Source organism: Eurypyga helias, unplaced genomic scaffold (assembly GCF_000690775.1).
Source record: "Eurypyga helias isolate BGI_N326 unplaced genomic scaffold, ASM69077v1 scaffold18393, whole genome shotgun sequence".
Taxonomy (NCBI): domain Eukaryota; kingdom Metazoa; phylum Chordata; class Aves; order Eurypygiformes; family Eurypygidae; genus Eurypyga; species Eurypyga helias.
The window spans coordinates 3,468-16,101 of NW_010243301.1; the positions used below are offsets into that span (position 1 = coordinate 3,468).

The window sequence follows — 12,634 nt, forward strand, 5'->3', positions numbered from 1 at the left end:
CAGTAACATTGTTAGTATTCTGTCTGAAGCATGAGTCTGACCTACATCAAGTAGCAAAGGTACTTGATTAGGATCATGCAACCTGTGTAAGATTAATTGGAGGCTTTTTAGTGCACAATTTTAAACTAATAAAAGCTATTGTTACCAGTATTTTGCCAAATCTGTGTATCTGTCATTTGCAGTGGTGTTGAATATTTGGTTATGTTGTCGTTGCAGTCACTGTTCATCATAACCAAAATTGTTCTTTTGGGGGATTAGTGGGTTAGGTTGGGTTTGGGCTCACATGATTCTATTTACTTCATTGTTTTGAGTTGTAGAACTCAACAAAAGAGTTTGCGTGACACAATGACTCTTGGTGTGAGATAATGTGATGTAGTGTTTTTTATTAAAACTATTTTCTTTAATCTTCCTAGAAAGAATGAGTCTATTGTGTTTCTGCCAACTGACGCAGTTATTCCAGGAGAGAATGATATTTAACAAATACAATGCTTAAAATTATGGTGAAATCTATTTTGTTCAGACCTTGTTGATTCCTTCTTTTTGCTTCACCCACTCCAGACAAACGCGTTGATGATTGGCCCTTGATGCAGTCTCCATTCCCAACGTTGACTATAAGCACTATTTATCTCCTCACTGTCTGGCTGGGCCCCAAATGGATGAAGACAAGAGAGCCCTTCCAGTTACGTTTCCTGTTGGTTGTTTACAACTTTGGAATGGTTCTACTCAACTTCTTCATTTTCAAAGAGGTGTGTATGCCGTCCTGCAGGAGGGAATTCCTACTTAAATCTGAGGGTGGCTACAGACTGCAAAATGAAAATAACCCTACATATTCATGATATCTGTTGAGGATGACTGTTTTGCACAGACTTTTAAAGCTGGTTTGCCTTTGATGTATTTCTATAGCTAGGTACATTCTGTTTGAGAATAAATGCACTACAGAGAGCATAGTATTTGTTTATTAGCTATTCCAAGTTCTTCTGAGATTTATATTGGTGTTAATACTGGGCAGATTAACTAAAATCTGTAGAGATTTAAATTAATCTATTTGGTGCATTCAGTGTGTTTATGATTTTTAGAAGTTCAGATGTCCGTTGTCTTTAGTGTTGAAAAGTATCTTGTCTGTAAGGGATCTTTTAGAATAAGAATAAAAATTAAGTAAACTGTATCTTTACATTAAAATAAAGGATAAGTGTTCTAATATTTGGTTTCCAACATTCTAAGTGTGTTAATTTTAATAAATTTTGGTGTTGCTGCATTGTGTGTTTATGATTTTTAGAAGTTCAGATGTCCGTTGTCTTTAGTGTTGAAAAGTATCTTGTCTGTAAGGGATCTTTTAGAATAAGAATAAAAATTAAGTAAACTGTATCTTTACATTAAAATAAAGGATAAGTGTTCTAATATTTGGTTTCCAACATTCTAAGTGTGTTAATTTTAATAAATTTTGGTGTTGCTGCATTCCTAGAGGAAATTACTATTAACAATACAGTGGGTCAGTTTGTTAGCAGTAGCTAAGTGGGATTACTTAACAGTTTGGTAATCATTATTCAAGGATAGCTGTCCAGAATAAACTACTCCTTAATATCAGCTATATGCTGCTGTGACTTTGCTCATGTGGACTGCGTCTTCTTCCTGGAAGACCTCAGATCATAATTTGCAAAGTCTGTTTCCAGAAGTAAGCAAATGAAGCTGATGATAGTTAAAATTACAGCATTGCAGAACTCTTCTGGCTGGTCTGTTCTGTACTTTTGCTAGGAAAGCATGGCACATGTGATGATGATCTGCATATTGACCCTTCCCCAGAGCTTCTATAATAAAATCATTAACTGATTTCATTCTTTTTTTTAAGACATGGTTTATAAAAGTTTAACCATCACACCTCAGTCGCCATTGTGTCTGAACTGCTTCTTGCACTATTCGACTGAGTAATAAAATACTGTGGGTACAACCGAATTTAGTGCTGTCACCCAAGAATAGAAGTGGAAATGGATGAAATCCAGTCATCTTGCCAGGTTAAAACTGAAACTCCTCTGAAATGAGTTCTGCAGTGGTTTTGCCATGTCTGTCTCTTTCACTTATTCTTTTGAATTGGTTTATTTTATCCATAAGCTGAATTATACCAGACTTGTAGCCAATTAGTTTTCAACCCTGTGTTGCCTATAGGATAACATATGTTTTTGCATGGCATTTCCAAGTCACTGAATTCACATAAAAACGAGTGGGACTGCAAATACGCATTGCTGCTGATAGGCTGAAAGCTCGTAATTTTAGACACAGACGGAGGTTCTAGTTTCCTACTATTTCAATTGGTCGGTTGTTATTCATTAGATGCTAAGGCTATGGAGACAGCATTTACAGGAAGTGTCTTTTCTTGATGTTAGAGACTGATAGGAGGAAGGTGTTCAAGTTTCAATTGTTCCCTTTAGCCAGGCAACTTCTGCCTCAATCTATGTGAGGTTTACAATACCAGTTATGCCAGTGCTGTAATTTGCACAGTGTACATTTGTAATGTAATTGTTATGAGTGAAATGATACACAGTTTGTGCTTTTTGAATGACTGTAAAGTTTCCAGGTGTTGCTGAGAACTAGAATTTCAATGTGAAGCGCCTTTAAATGTTATTTAAATAATCATCCTGATGGCAAGCTGTATTGTTCATCTGTGATAGCTCACATTAAAATGGTAAGCCTGTAAAGTGCTGCTAGGTTGTCTAGTCCAAGACTCCCATAGGTTGGAGTCAAGTTCAGCTTTAAATTAGGAGCAAATTTTGCAAGTCCAGACGCCTAGGCCCTATTTTACCACAAAATCTTGATCTTCGTATTCTACTTTGAGGCAGTTTGGTGAAGTCAGTTTATTGCCTTTTACCAAGTGAATCTTGGTCAAATTACCCAGTCACAGGTCACAGCAGAGCTTGGCTTGTTTCTGTAACAGCATGGACTAAACTGTTCCCTGCTTTTCTCTGATCAAGCGTCCTCATACCTGTGTGGGACTACACTGGAGAGAGATGATACTACAGCAGTTTGTAAATGGACTTGGATGATACAGAAGTAGTTCCATTTCTTTCTTAGGATCATTTCTGCAGGCAGTTCTTTCTCTTCCCTCTGTAAACAGATGCACAGCAAGTAAGTCCAGAGTTTCACGAGGTTTTGTATGTTGGTTTTATCTGGGTAACATGTGTCCCTGCATCTCTTTGCATTCCTAGTGCTCTGTGCAAGTTGAGATACCGAAGTAAACTCGAGTTTAGTCTGAATGAGATGGAAGTCAGGTTAGTGGTAAGACTAGTGTCGTGGTTTAACTCTGTCTAGCAAAATACCACGAAGCCGCTCTCACAAATCCCCCTCCCCTCCTCCAGTGGAGAGAGTGCGTACCCATGTTTATTTTGGAGATCTTTTTGTATCACCCTTCTTTACTTTCACAGCTTACAATTTACAGGTTATGTCTGCTCCACTGCTGTCTATTTTTTAATCCTTAACAGGGTGGGATTGCCTGGCTTTAAACAGTCTTGGATCATAACATTGATGAATGTCAAGATTAGAAGTGTTGCTTGAACCTTGTTCAGCTTTAAGCAAGTTTTCTTTCCAACAGGAAGTTGCCCAAATGTCAAGTTTATCCTCTCCTGTTCAGGTTATTGCAGCGTGCTTTATTTGGAGTGGCTCTGCAGAAGCACTTCGTGTGCTTTAGGCCATTTTTGTTGGCACGACATGGGGAACTTTTCTTCATCCAATTTCTCTCAATATGTTTTATGGGTGCTCAGCATTGACTGTTCAGGTTTGGGTTTTTTTCTGGATTTTGATTGGTATACTCTCTTCAGAATAGTAGATCCAAATGATCTAATCACTGTCTATTGGAGAGAGTTCATTGTAATCCATCACAGGAATAGCAATTCTGTCATTCATAGTGAAAGCAATTAGGTATTTTCTGTCTCTGAAGGTAGAGCCATCAGAGAGGATACTCGTGTTTGAATAGCTTAAGATCACACTGGAATGCTTACTAATATGTACAGGGCTCTAATTATCTGTGCAGTTACAGGGAGGGAAAAATTAATACTTTCTTTTTAATTTACAAGAAAAAAATAGGTACTGTGTAACAACAGGTTGGTAGAACTAAATATTGGCTTTCTCCAATAGTATTCTTAGGACTGATAAGGACGTTTTAAATATTTCTGTTCAGGTAAGTTTCATGTCGCAAGAAATTTGCTGATAATTGTTATGAACATGTTTTATGTAGCATCTTTTCCCTCATGTATGACTTTAATATTTTCAGCTGTTTTTGTCATCAAGAGCTCGAGGGTACAGCTATGTCTGCCAGACTGTGGATTATTCAGATAATGTTTATGAAGTTAGGGTGAGTATTTCGTCTTTCATATTTGTATCTGAATGTGTGTAATATACAGCACTGGCTTTAGTCTTGTCTGAAAATAGTGTTTCCAAAGTTCTGCTGTCAGCCATGACTGTATCCCGTTATATTCCCACAGACCGCTTCAGGTTGGACTGCATTGCATGCAGCGGGTTTAATCAAAGTGCATCAGCCTGTTTGCTGTAGCTTTCATCTGGCTGCTGCATAAGGGTAGTTTTAAAGATACCATCCTTGGCTTCATCCGCAATTGTACATTCCAGGATAAACTTTGTGTACATACTCTGGTTCCTGGCCCTTGCTGAAGTTTGATACCAGGGTAACCACAGTAAAGGTGTAGTATTCTGGCTAGATCAAGCAAGGTAGATTTGTCAGCATACGCTGTGGTTGCACTTGACTCATACTGGTGAGGCAACATTCTGTCTCTTTTAACTGTGTTTGTCTTCAGGAGATTTTGCTGGCTTCTGGCAAATATATTATCAGTACATTCCATTGCAGAAGCTTAGATTTCAAATGTGTGTTTTTTGGAAAGTATTCAAATTAAAACCAAAGTGCAGAGGCTTGTTAATTTCCGTAACGCTGTTGATTAGCTCATGTACTAAACCTTATCTTCCGGCAGAGCTGACACTTGAGAATCTCTCAGCTGTTCTTGCAAGTTTCATCTACAGATTAGAACGCGTTCCTGAAAATGTAATGAAATTCTGTTTGTAGTCTAAATACATGTAATATTTATAACACGTTTCAAGAAATGCCTCTCTACAAGGCAGCTGTTTGTGCATAGTATTACTCAAAAGTTTGTGCACGTGGCAGGGGTGGTAGTGAGATGGGTAGGTTTGAGTCTTACACCTTATGTGTAGTGACTGATATTGCAGAACAGCTCTCTGTGTAGATTTTTATTAACCTTATGGTAGTCGCCTTTCACCTTTGCCAATATGTGCACTCACTATTTCACTCACTCGAATGCTTGTTAATAGTTTGGTTTAAAAACAAAATCTAGCCAAGTGCACCAAATGTTTTACAGTTGTTTTTTTTTTTTTTCAAATAGACAATCAAAACAGAATGCCCTTGTGCTCAGGTGGATAATGTTGAGGACTGGTATGGCATATATTAAAGGAATTTTTATAATAGCTAAGTACAGGGCGTAATGACTTTTAGTATACAAAAAATCTGTTTCATAGCCTCACTTTTAGGTGCTAGCATCCCAGCATCTGTGGGAGGCTGTGCAGAGGTCAGACCTGCTGAAAAGAATTATCTTCTCTTTTGTTCATTATGACCTGTACAATGTATTTATTGCATATGATGTGTCCAGAAAAACAAGGTTTTAAGGATTTTTTTGCAAACTTGAGGATTTGCATAAGCTTTAGAAATTAAATTTTAAGTTGTAGCATGCTCGGTTTGCAGCTGAGACTGTTGAGGAAGCAGGGAAAATGGAGTTACCAAGTTGTTGCAGCAACTGTATAGTAGAAGTTAAGACCCTGATCTCGAACATTATCCAGTAGTTCTTTTGAATTAATTCTCAGTTTGCACAAGTGTACTGTGCAAATCCTGACTAAAGAGTCTAGGATACTCTGCTAGCCTGCTTAACAGTGTATCATGCTCTACATTTAGAAGTTATGCTGTTGGGATTTGACCCTGTAGGACAAAAAAAAAACCCAAAACCTCCCCAAGATTCCTTTCACTATCATTTTTGTTAATATAAACCTGCAAAAGCAATTTTAAAATGTAAGTAAATGTGGGCTCCTTTTTGAAGTTTTGAGTTTAGAGCTGATAAACCACCTATCACATCTCTCACACCCTTTTAACAGATCTCAGTACTAAATGTTAGTATTTGTTGGCCACTGGGTGTGCTCTGCAGAGGAATGCTGTACTGCAACAGTAGAATTAATTGCAAATGCAATAGATTTATTTGTAAGAGAATGAATAAATGAGTCCTGTATTAGTCAGATAAAGCAGATTGGGACTAAAATTGAAACAGCACTGAGCTCAGAAAGTATTATGGAACATGCTTCATATATGACTTTACTGTGGGGCTTAGAAAGCTGGATGTGAAACTAATGGCATATGGTGGTCTAAATGGAAACCTAGAAGCCCTGCTGTGACCTCCGTTTCTACCTTTTGGGGAATGTGCCACTATGATGTTGCCATGTAGTGGCCCTGTTTGACCACAGGTCCTGCTCAAAATGAGGGGTCAAGATACCGGCCTTTGTTCCTCCAGGGAGTACAAAGAGCTGGTAAACAGTTCCAAAAAGAAGGTTTAGCTATCCTGGGTGCCAGAGAATGTCTTTCCTCTCCTTTCTAGTACAAGGGGTAACGGGTACAAATTGAAAACAGGGAGGTTTAGATTAGATATCAGGAAGAAATTCTTCACAGAGAGGGTGGTGAGGCACTGGAACAGGTTGCCCAGAGATGTTGTGGATGCCCCATCCCTGGATGTCTTCAAGGCCAGGCTGGATGAGGCTTTGAGCAACCTGGTCTAGTGCAAGGTGTCCCTGCCCATGGCAGGGGGGTTGGAACTAGATGATCTTTAAGGTCCCTTGCAACCCTAACCATTCTATGATTCTATGATTCTAACCCACATCAGGTCTCAAGACAGTAAGCCAATGGTGATTTCAAGGGAACAGTGTAAGGGTATGTGGTGGCACTTCCCCTGTATAGTCTGCAACACCAGTAGTCTGCTGGTCAGACATAGCCTCTTTGTTTTGCCAGTTTTTAAGGGAATATTCTTCTGTTAATTTGTCTGTACATTTTCTTCAACTTTATCAAGCTTGTGGCTTTCACTGACAATTTTGTTACACATAGGTTGAAGAAGTCATTCCTCCTACTCACTCTTTTCAACTTACCTACACCTGTTAATCTCATCCAGGGTCCCTTAGCTGTTGGTCTACAAGGGGTAATGGATGACCAGAGCAAGCAGGGATGTAAATTAGATTCCACAATTGCAGGGGATGGAAACTAGATTGCACAGCTGCACAGATAAACTCTTTCTAAAGGACTTACTTTCTGGGTGTAGTTCATGGCCACCTTACTGCCTGCTGGCAGGAGGTTGAGGAGTGTGTTTTGTAATTAGTTTTATTTAAAAAAAAACCCAAACAATTCATAGTAGAGAACAAAGAAAAGGGGGAAGAAATCCCCAAGAAGGGATTTTGAAGGAGCTGCAGCTGCGTCTTGGAAGAACTTTTTTTTTTTGTTATAGCTTAGTAGACAAAATAATAAATGCAAAGGCCTGTTGTGTTAAACCCGTGCTTGGAATACAACTTTGGAGTGAACTGTTTCCTAATACTGTCTAACATAAGGCATATTAGTGTCTATGGGTAGTCACCTTCCCCTTCTGCTTACATTTGTGTGTCCTTGTTTCCCGAGTCAAGGTTCATCTATTTTATTAGCATTTCTGGAGAGCTGAGAATTAGGAATCTGGGACTGTATGAAGTAGTTAGTTCCTAGTTTTAAGTGTGCTAATCATAAAGCTGAGCTACGATTGTCTTCTCTATTGTTATCCTAATCTGCACTGTTTATGCCTAGAGCTTGAGTAGTTTCCTCCTATGAAATATATATGAAATACAATAATAATTATTTACTTCAAACTTCTGTGAAAAGTGAACTTGTCTTAACAAAATAGTTGTCATGGTCCTGTAAACAAAATTCTATAAGTGAAGCAAAGGAAAGAGCTCTCTTTAAAAGCCACTTTAGTTTTTAGTGTTACTGTTACTTTCTAAGAAATACCTGTCCCTTCAAACCTCATAACAGATAACTGTCTCCAACCTGCTACGAGGAACGAGGATGCAGGAACAGAGTCCCACGTTAAAGAAGCTCTCTGTTCAAAAACCCTGCAGCAGGCAGAGGTCATGGGATTGGACTTCTTGTTGACCCCCTTAATCCTAGGCTGTAATGTAATCTTTCTGTGCCATCTGGTGTTTTAACAGACTTAGATTGGCACATATGAAAATTGCCAGAAAAGGTACGGTTCTGACTAGTAGTACTCATTTCAGGAATGGGCCTTTTTTTAAGCTAAATCTTTCTTTCATGCTGTGTCCAAAGAAAAGCTACAGGTTAGGTCCTAACTTCTGTTAGGTCCTAACTTCTGATGCTTTGCAGAAGTTGTTTAATAGTAGCCATCTGCTCCTGACTTAGCTTACTTGTTGGTGTATTGTTCTGCTTTATTTCTGCCCTCTGTCACTGAGTGCAGGGATGGCCTCGGGCGAACGACTTAGCATCTGTTTCATTTTTTTTCTGCATCTGTAAGCTAATGATCAAAACATCTGCAGAAGTCATTGGGAGCGCTTAAATAGATCATCAGTACACGAAACCTATCAGGTTTGAGAATAAATGGTAGTGAAGTTTGGTGATAGGAAGAGAGCAATAGATCTGTCAGGCAAAAAGTTCTGCAGGGACACAAGAGTCAGCAGGTATAATCCTGCAGAGAAGTGGAGGCTGGTTTTTGTTCTTAAGTGATGGGAAGCATTTTGATCAAAAGTTTGGCTGATTTTGATCTATGGACTGTAATTGCCTTCTGTGTAAGCAGGTGGAATTCAAAAGAAGAGGAATGAGGTGTGTTAAATGACTTTCCACAAGTTCACTATATGCTCCTGGACATCTTGGGCATAAAACATAAGGGTTTTTTGTTGGACTTTTCTCAGCTTACATTTTGCTCTATGTCATACAGTAAATTGGCTATTTGGCTCATTGTTCATCCTTTCTTTAAGAAAATGCACATTGGCTTTATAAGAGCTTTTATGGCAGTTTGCTTGTAACTGACCTATTGATTCTTTAAAAGTTTCTCGGAAGGAAGGTCCTCCAAAAAGCTTGAGTAGTGCTGGCTTATTTTTTATGGATGCAGTCCAAAGTGTTTATTGTTAACTCATGAGATGAAAAGATGCTTATCTTAAATAAATTAAGAGATGCAGCTTTAGCAAAGATCTGTAAAAGATGTTGGACTGTTACGCTAATCCATGGGTGTGAGACAAAGCCTTGATGTGGGTGTTACTAAACATCTGACTACCTGTCCCAGAGACAGAACTGTACTGGATATTGAGCAACACATATATATATATTGATGGTTCTTGCACCTTGCCTGTGTGTCTGAGAACCCCAGCGTCTGTGGGAGTCACTTTTCTCTCATTAAGCCTTTCCAACTTTAACAGATATTAGTATCTTTTTCTATAAAATCGACAAAAACTGCCACCTCTCCCTGAGACCTGAAGTAGGCTAAATCCTATCCAGAGGGTGAGAAGGGTATTCATCACCGGATACACAGAAATCTGCAGTTTGGCAACAGTAAGTTGTGCATTCCCTTTGGGAAACTGCAGAGTCTGCAATGCAGATCTGCAGCACTCTTCTGCTCCCATTCTGCTTTTTTGCTTCTGCTGTAATCGCTCAGAAAATGTTCACCAGTCCAATTATGGCTGTGGCAAGCTTATTCTGAGAAGGGATGTGTTCCTTCCCATGCTAGTTTGGAGAGGTGGAGAAAAACAACCGTGGGAGGCTGTAGCATTGCTCTGTACTGCTCATTCTTCCCATTGCCCTTTCTATTACATGCCCAACAGTACATGTGTATTTGGGAAGGGAAGACACTGCTGCCTTAACTTCTTCTCTTGTCTGTCCTGGGGACTGAGGGGGTGGTGGGGTTATTTCACACCATGTCAAGGTAAAAAAGTCTGATCTGCTGTCAGATGTGTCCTGACAGACCAGGTGAACTTCTTACAAATAGGTGTGTTGTGACATTGCCTGCTGTCCCTGCCAGTGGTGCCATTTCCAACTTTTTTTTTTCATTCTCTATGTGAGTCACCATCTGGGATATGTTCTGGTCCCACCCTTGCATAACAAGCTAGATGACTTACAGTGCCAGGAACTAGGCTTGTTGCTATCCTTTGGGATCTGGAAGGGAGTCCCCACAGCCACCATACCCCCATATCATAGTATTAGCAAATTGCTACACAGAGCTTCTGGGCTTTCCCTGGTACAACAATATCCTGATTTCAGCAGGCATCTTTGGCAAGATCCACTGTCATGGGTGGATTAGAAGAAGAATGTGGGTGTGTAGCACTGCCCTGTTGGGTAGATGGGTTATATCTCTGTAGCTTATGTGGCTCCTGTGGTCTCATTTCTTCTATTCTCTGAATGGTACAGAGCCAGTCGGGGAATGCTGCTTTCCAAAGGGGGTTACTGAGCAGGCCACAGGAAGCTGAGGGGAGTATTGTCCTAAGGGATGTGGAAGCTGTACCACATGTCACTTGTAAGAGTGATTTGGTATCTTCCCACCCCTATGTCTGTGGTACTGAAAGAATTTTATATAAGGTTTCATTGTTTGCAGCTTCATTTTATGACAATGTTCCTGCCTCGTTGCTCTGACCACATCAGAGTGTTGCCTCATTATCAGGGGAAGCCCTGTGGTAGCCCTCTCCCACACAGCTTAGGGTAGAGAATGATGACACAAACTCCCTACGTTTAACTGGTAAACTGTTTAGATGTGACAAAGCTTTTAATGATGTTAGCTCTTCTTGTGATTTGTGAGCAGTAGACTCAGAATAATACTTCCATGTCCAGAATAGATGGAGCATTGTATTTCTTCTTGTTCTCATAGTGTTAGATGTTTAATGACTCCACCTCAACATTTACCAGGATTTGGGGAAGGAAGAGGTATCCTTCTCTCGCAAAACATAGATGGAGAGAACTTTATTCGGTTTAACTTGGAATCACTAAAACTTGTGTTGTCTGTTTTTTTCATTGCAGATAGCTGCTGCTTTATGGTGGTATTATGTCTCTAAAGGAATTGAATATTTGGATACAGTATTCTTCATCTTGAGGAAGAAATTTAACCAAATTAGTTTCCTTCATGTCTATCACCATTTCACCATGTTCACTTTGTGGTGGATTGGTATTAAGTGGGTTGCAGGTGGACAAGGTGAGTTCCCTTCTTCCCATACTGTTTTGATTGGACATAAGGGAGAATTATTATTGTTTGGGATCAACAGAAAAATGTTTTCATAGACATAACGTTATAATATACGGGACTGTTTAAATAGCACTGAAGCAGAGCAGTAGCTTCAATGCGTAGAGACTTCCTCTGTGGGAAACGTGGGGGAGGAAAAGATAACAGGGCAATAATCTAATGAATTGCAAAACTTTTTTTTTTTTCTCCTCATGGGTATCAATTGCAAGCCTGAAGTTCTGTCTTCAAAATTATCTTTGTTCTGTATGAAACAGAAAGGTGAATGTGTCTTGCCTAACTTTAATTTTTGCAGATACAGAGAACTGCAAAATCTAATTATGAGCCACAATCTGTGTGCAAATGTAATGAAGTTAATGGAGATGCTATTTTGGCATTATATCTGAGTTTGGGGTTTGCTTTCTTTTTATAAGAGAGGCATGTATAAAATTCTGAAACTTTCCCTTGAAGGTGAGCCAATAAATCTGTCGATTAACTTTTAAAACCTATTTATAATGACACAAGTCTATAATTCATTATCAGCCTTTTTTTTTCCTTTGCTTCCTTTCTAAAGCCCCCATCAAAGAATTTTATTGCATTGTACTTGCCACTTCCTCCCTTGCCTGCACTGTACCCTTGTTCCTGTTGTTTTGCCTTGTCTCTCTCAACTTATAAGGTCTATGGAGCTGAGGGTATAGGGAAAATACCCGGTTTTGTTTGTAATGAGCTTTGTAGGCTTAAGATTGAAAATAACACACAGTGAACAACACACCAGACTAAGATTTTGGGGGGGTTTGTCAAACAACACTAACACTTAATGCATGAGGTTTTTATGCTCTCATTTACTATAGATAGCTTGGACTGAGTGGGTACTTACATTCAAAAGAAGTAGTATTTAAAATGAGAATCTGTGACTATCCTTGAATTTCTCCCAGGTAACCTGCAGGATGCAGGTACTGCACCAGACATTTCATGGTCTTTATTGGCTACTGCACCCATAAAATAAGTTCATTGGAGACTGGATGATTACTTGTAGTCTCATTTAGAAATTCTCTGGATATCTCAAAATGCCCTCTCCCTTGTTGCGTTTTCAGACTTTTCATGCTGAATATCTGCCGTTTTCAAAACAACAGTTGCAACTGTTTCCAAATTTATTCCAGGTTTTGGTGTTCTTGCACTACCTCGTGGTTTCTAGCCTCTGCAAAAGGAAAAGCAGCAGTTGCTCTTCTGCATTTATATTCTGCGACTGCATAAACATGGATAGATCTATGTTCTTCTATATTCTAGTTGATAGCATATCACTTTCATAGATACAATATAAACTAGACCCTGTACTAACTAACAGGGTCTAGATCATAGAATCA

The 12,634-nt window shown here is 39.2% G+C and overlaps 1 protein-coding gene across 1 annotated transcript; it reads left to right on the top strand.

Annotated features, from left to right (window-relative positions):
* Positions 1-556: 556 nt before the first annotated feature.
* LOC104507928 (elongation of very long chain fatty acids protein 4-like) lies at positions 557-11,246 on the top strand (the record flags this gene model as incomplete). The annotated part of the gene is made up of 3 exons (XM_010149365.1): positions 557-746; positions 4,259-4,339; positions 11,075-11,246. Coding segments are annotated over exons 1-3 (415 nt in total), but the record flags the coding sequence as incomplete, so codon positions are not given.
* Positions 11,247-12,634: the final 1,388 nt, after the last annotated feature.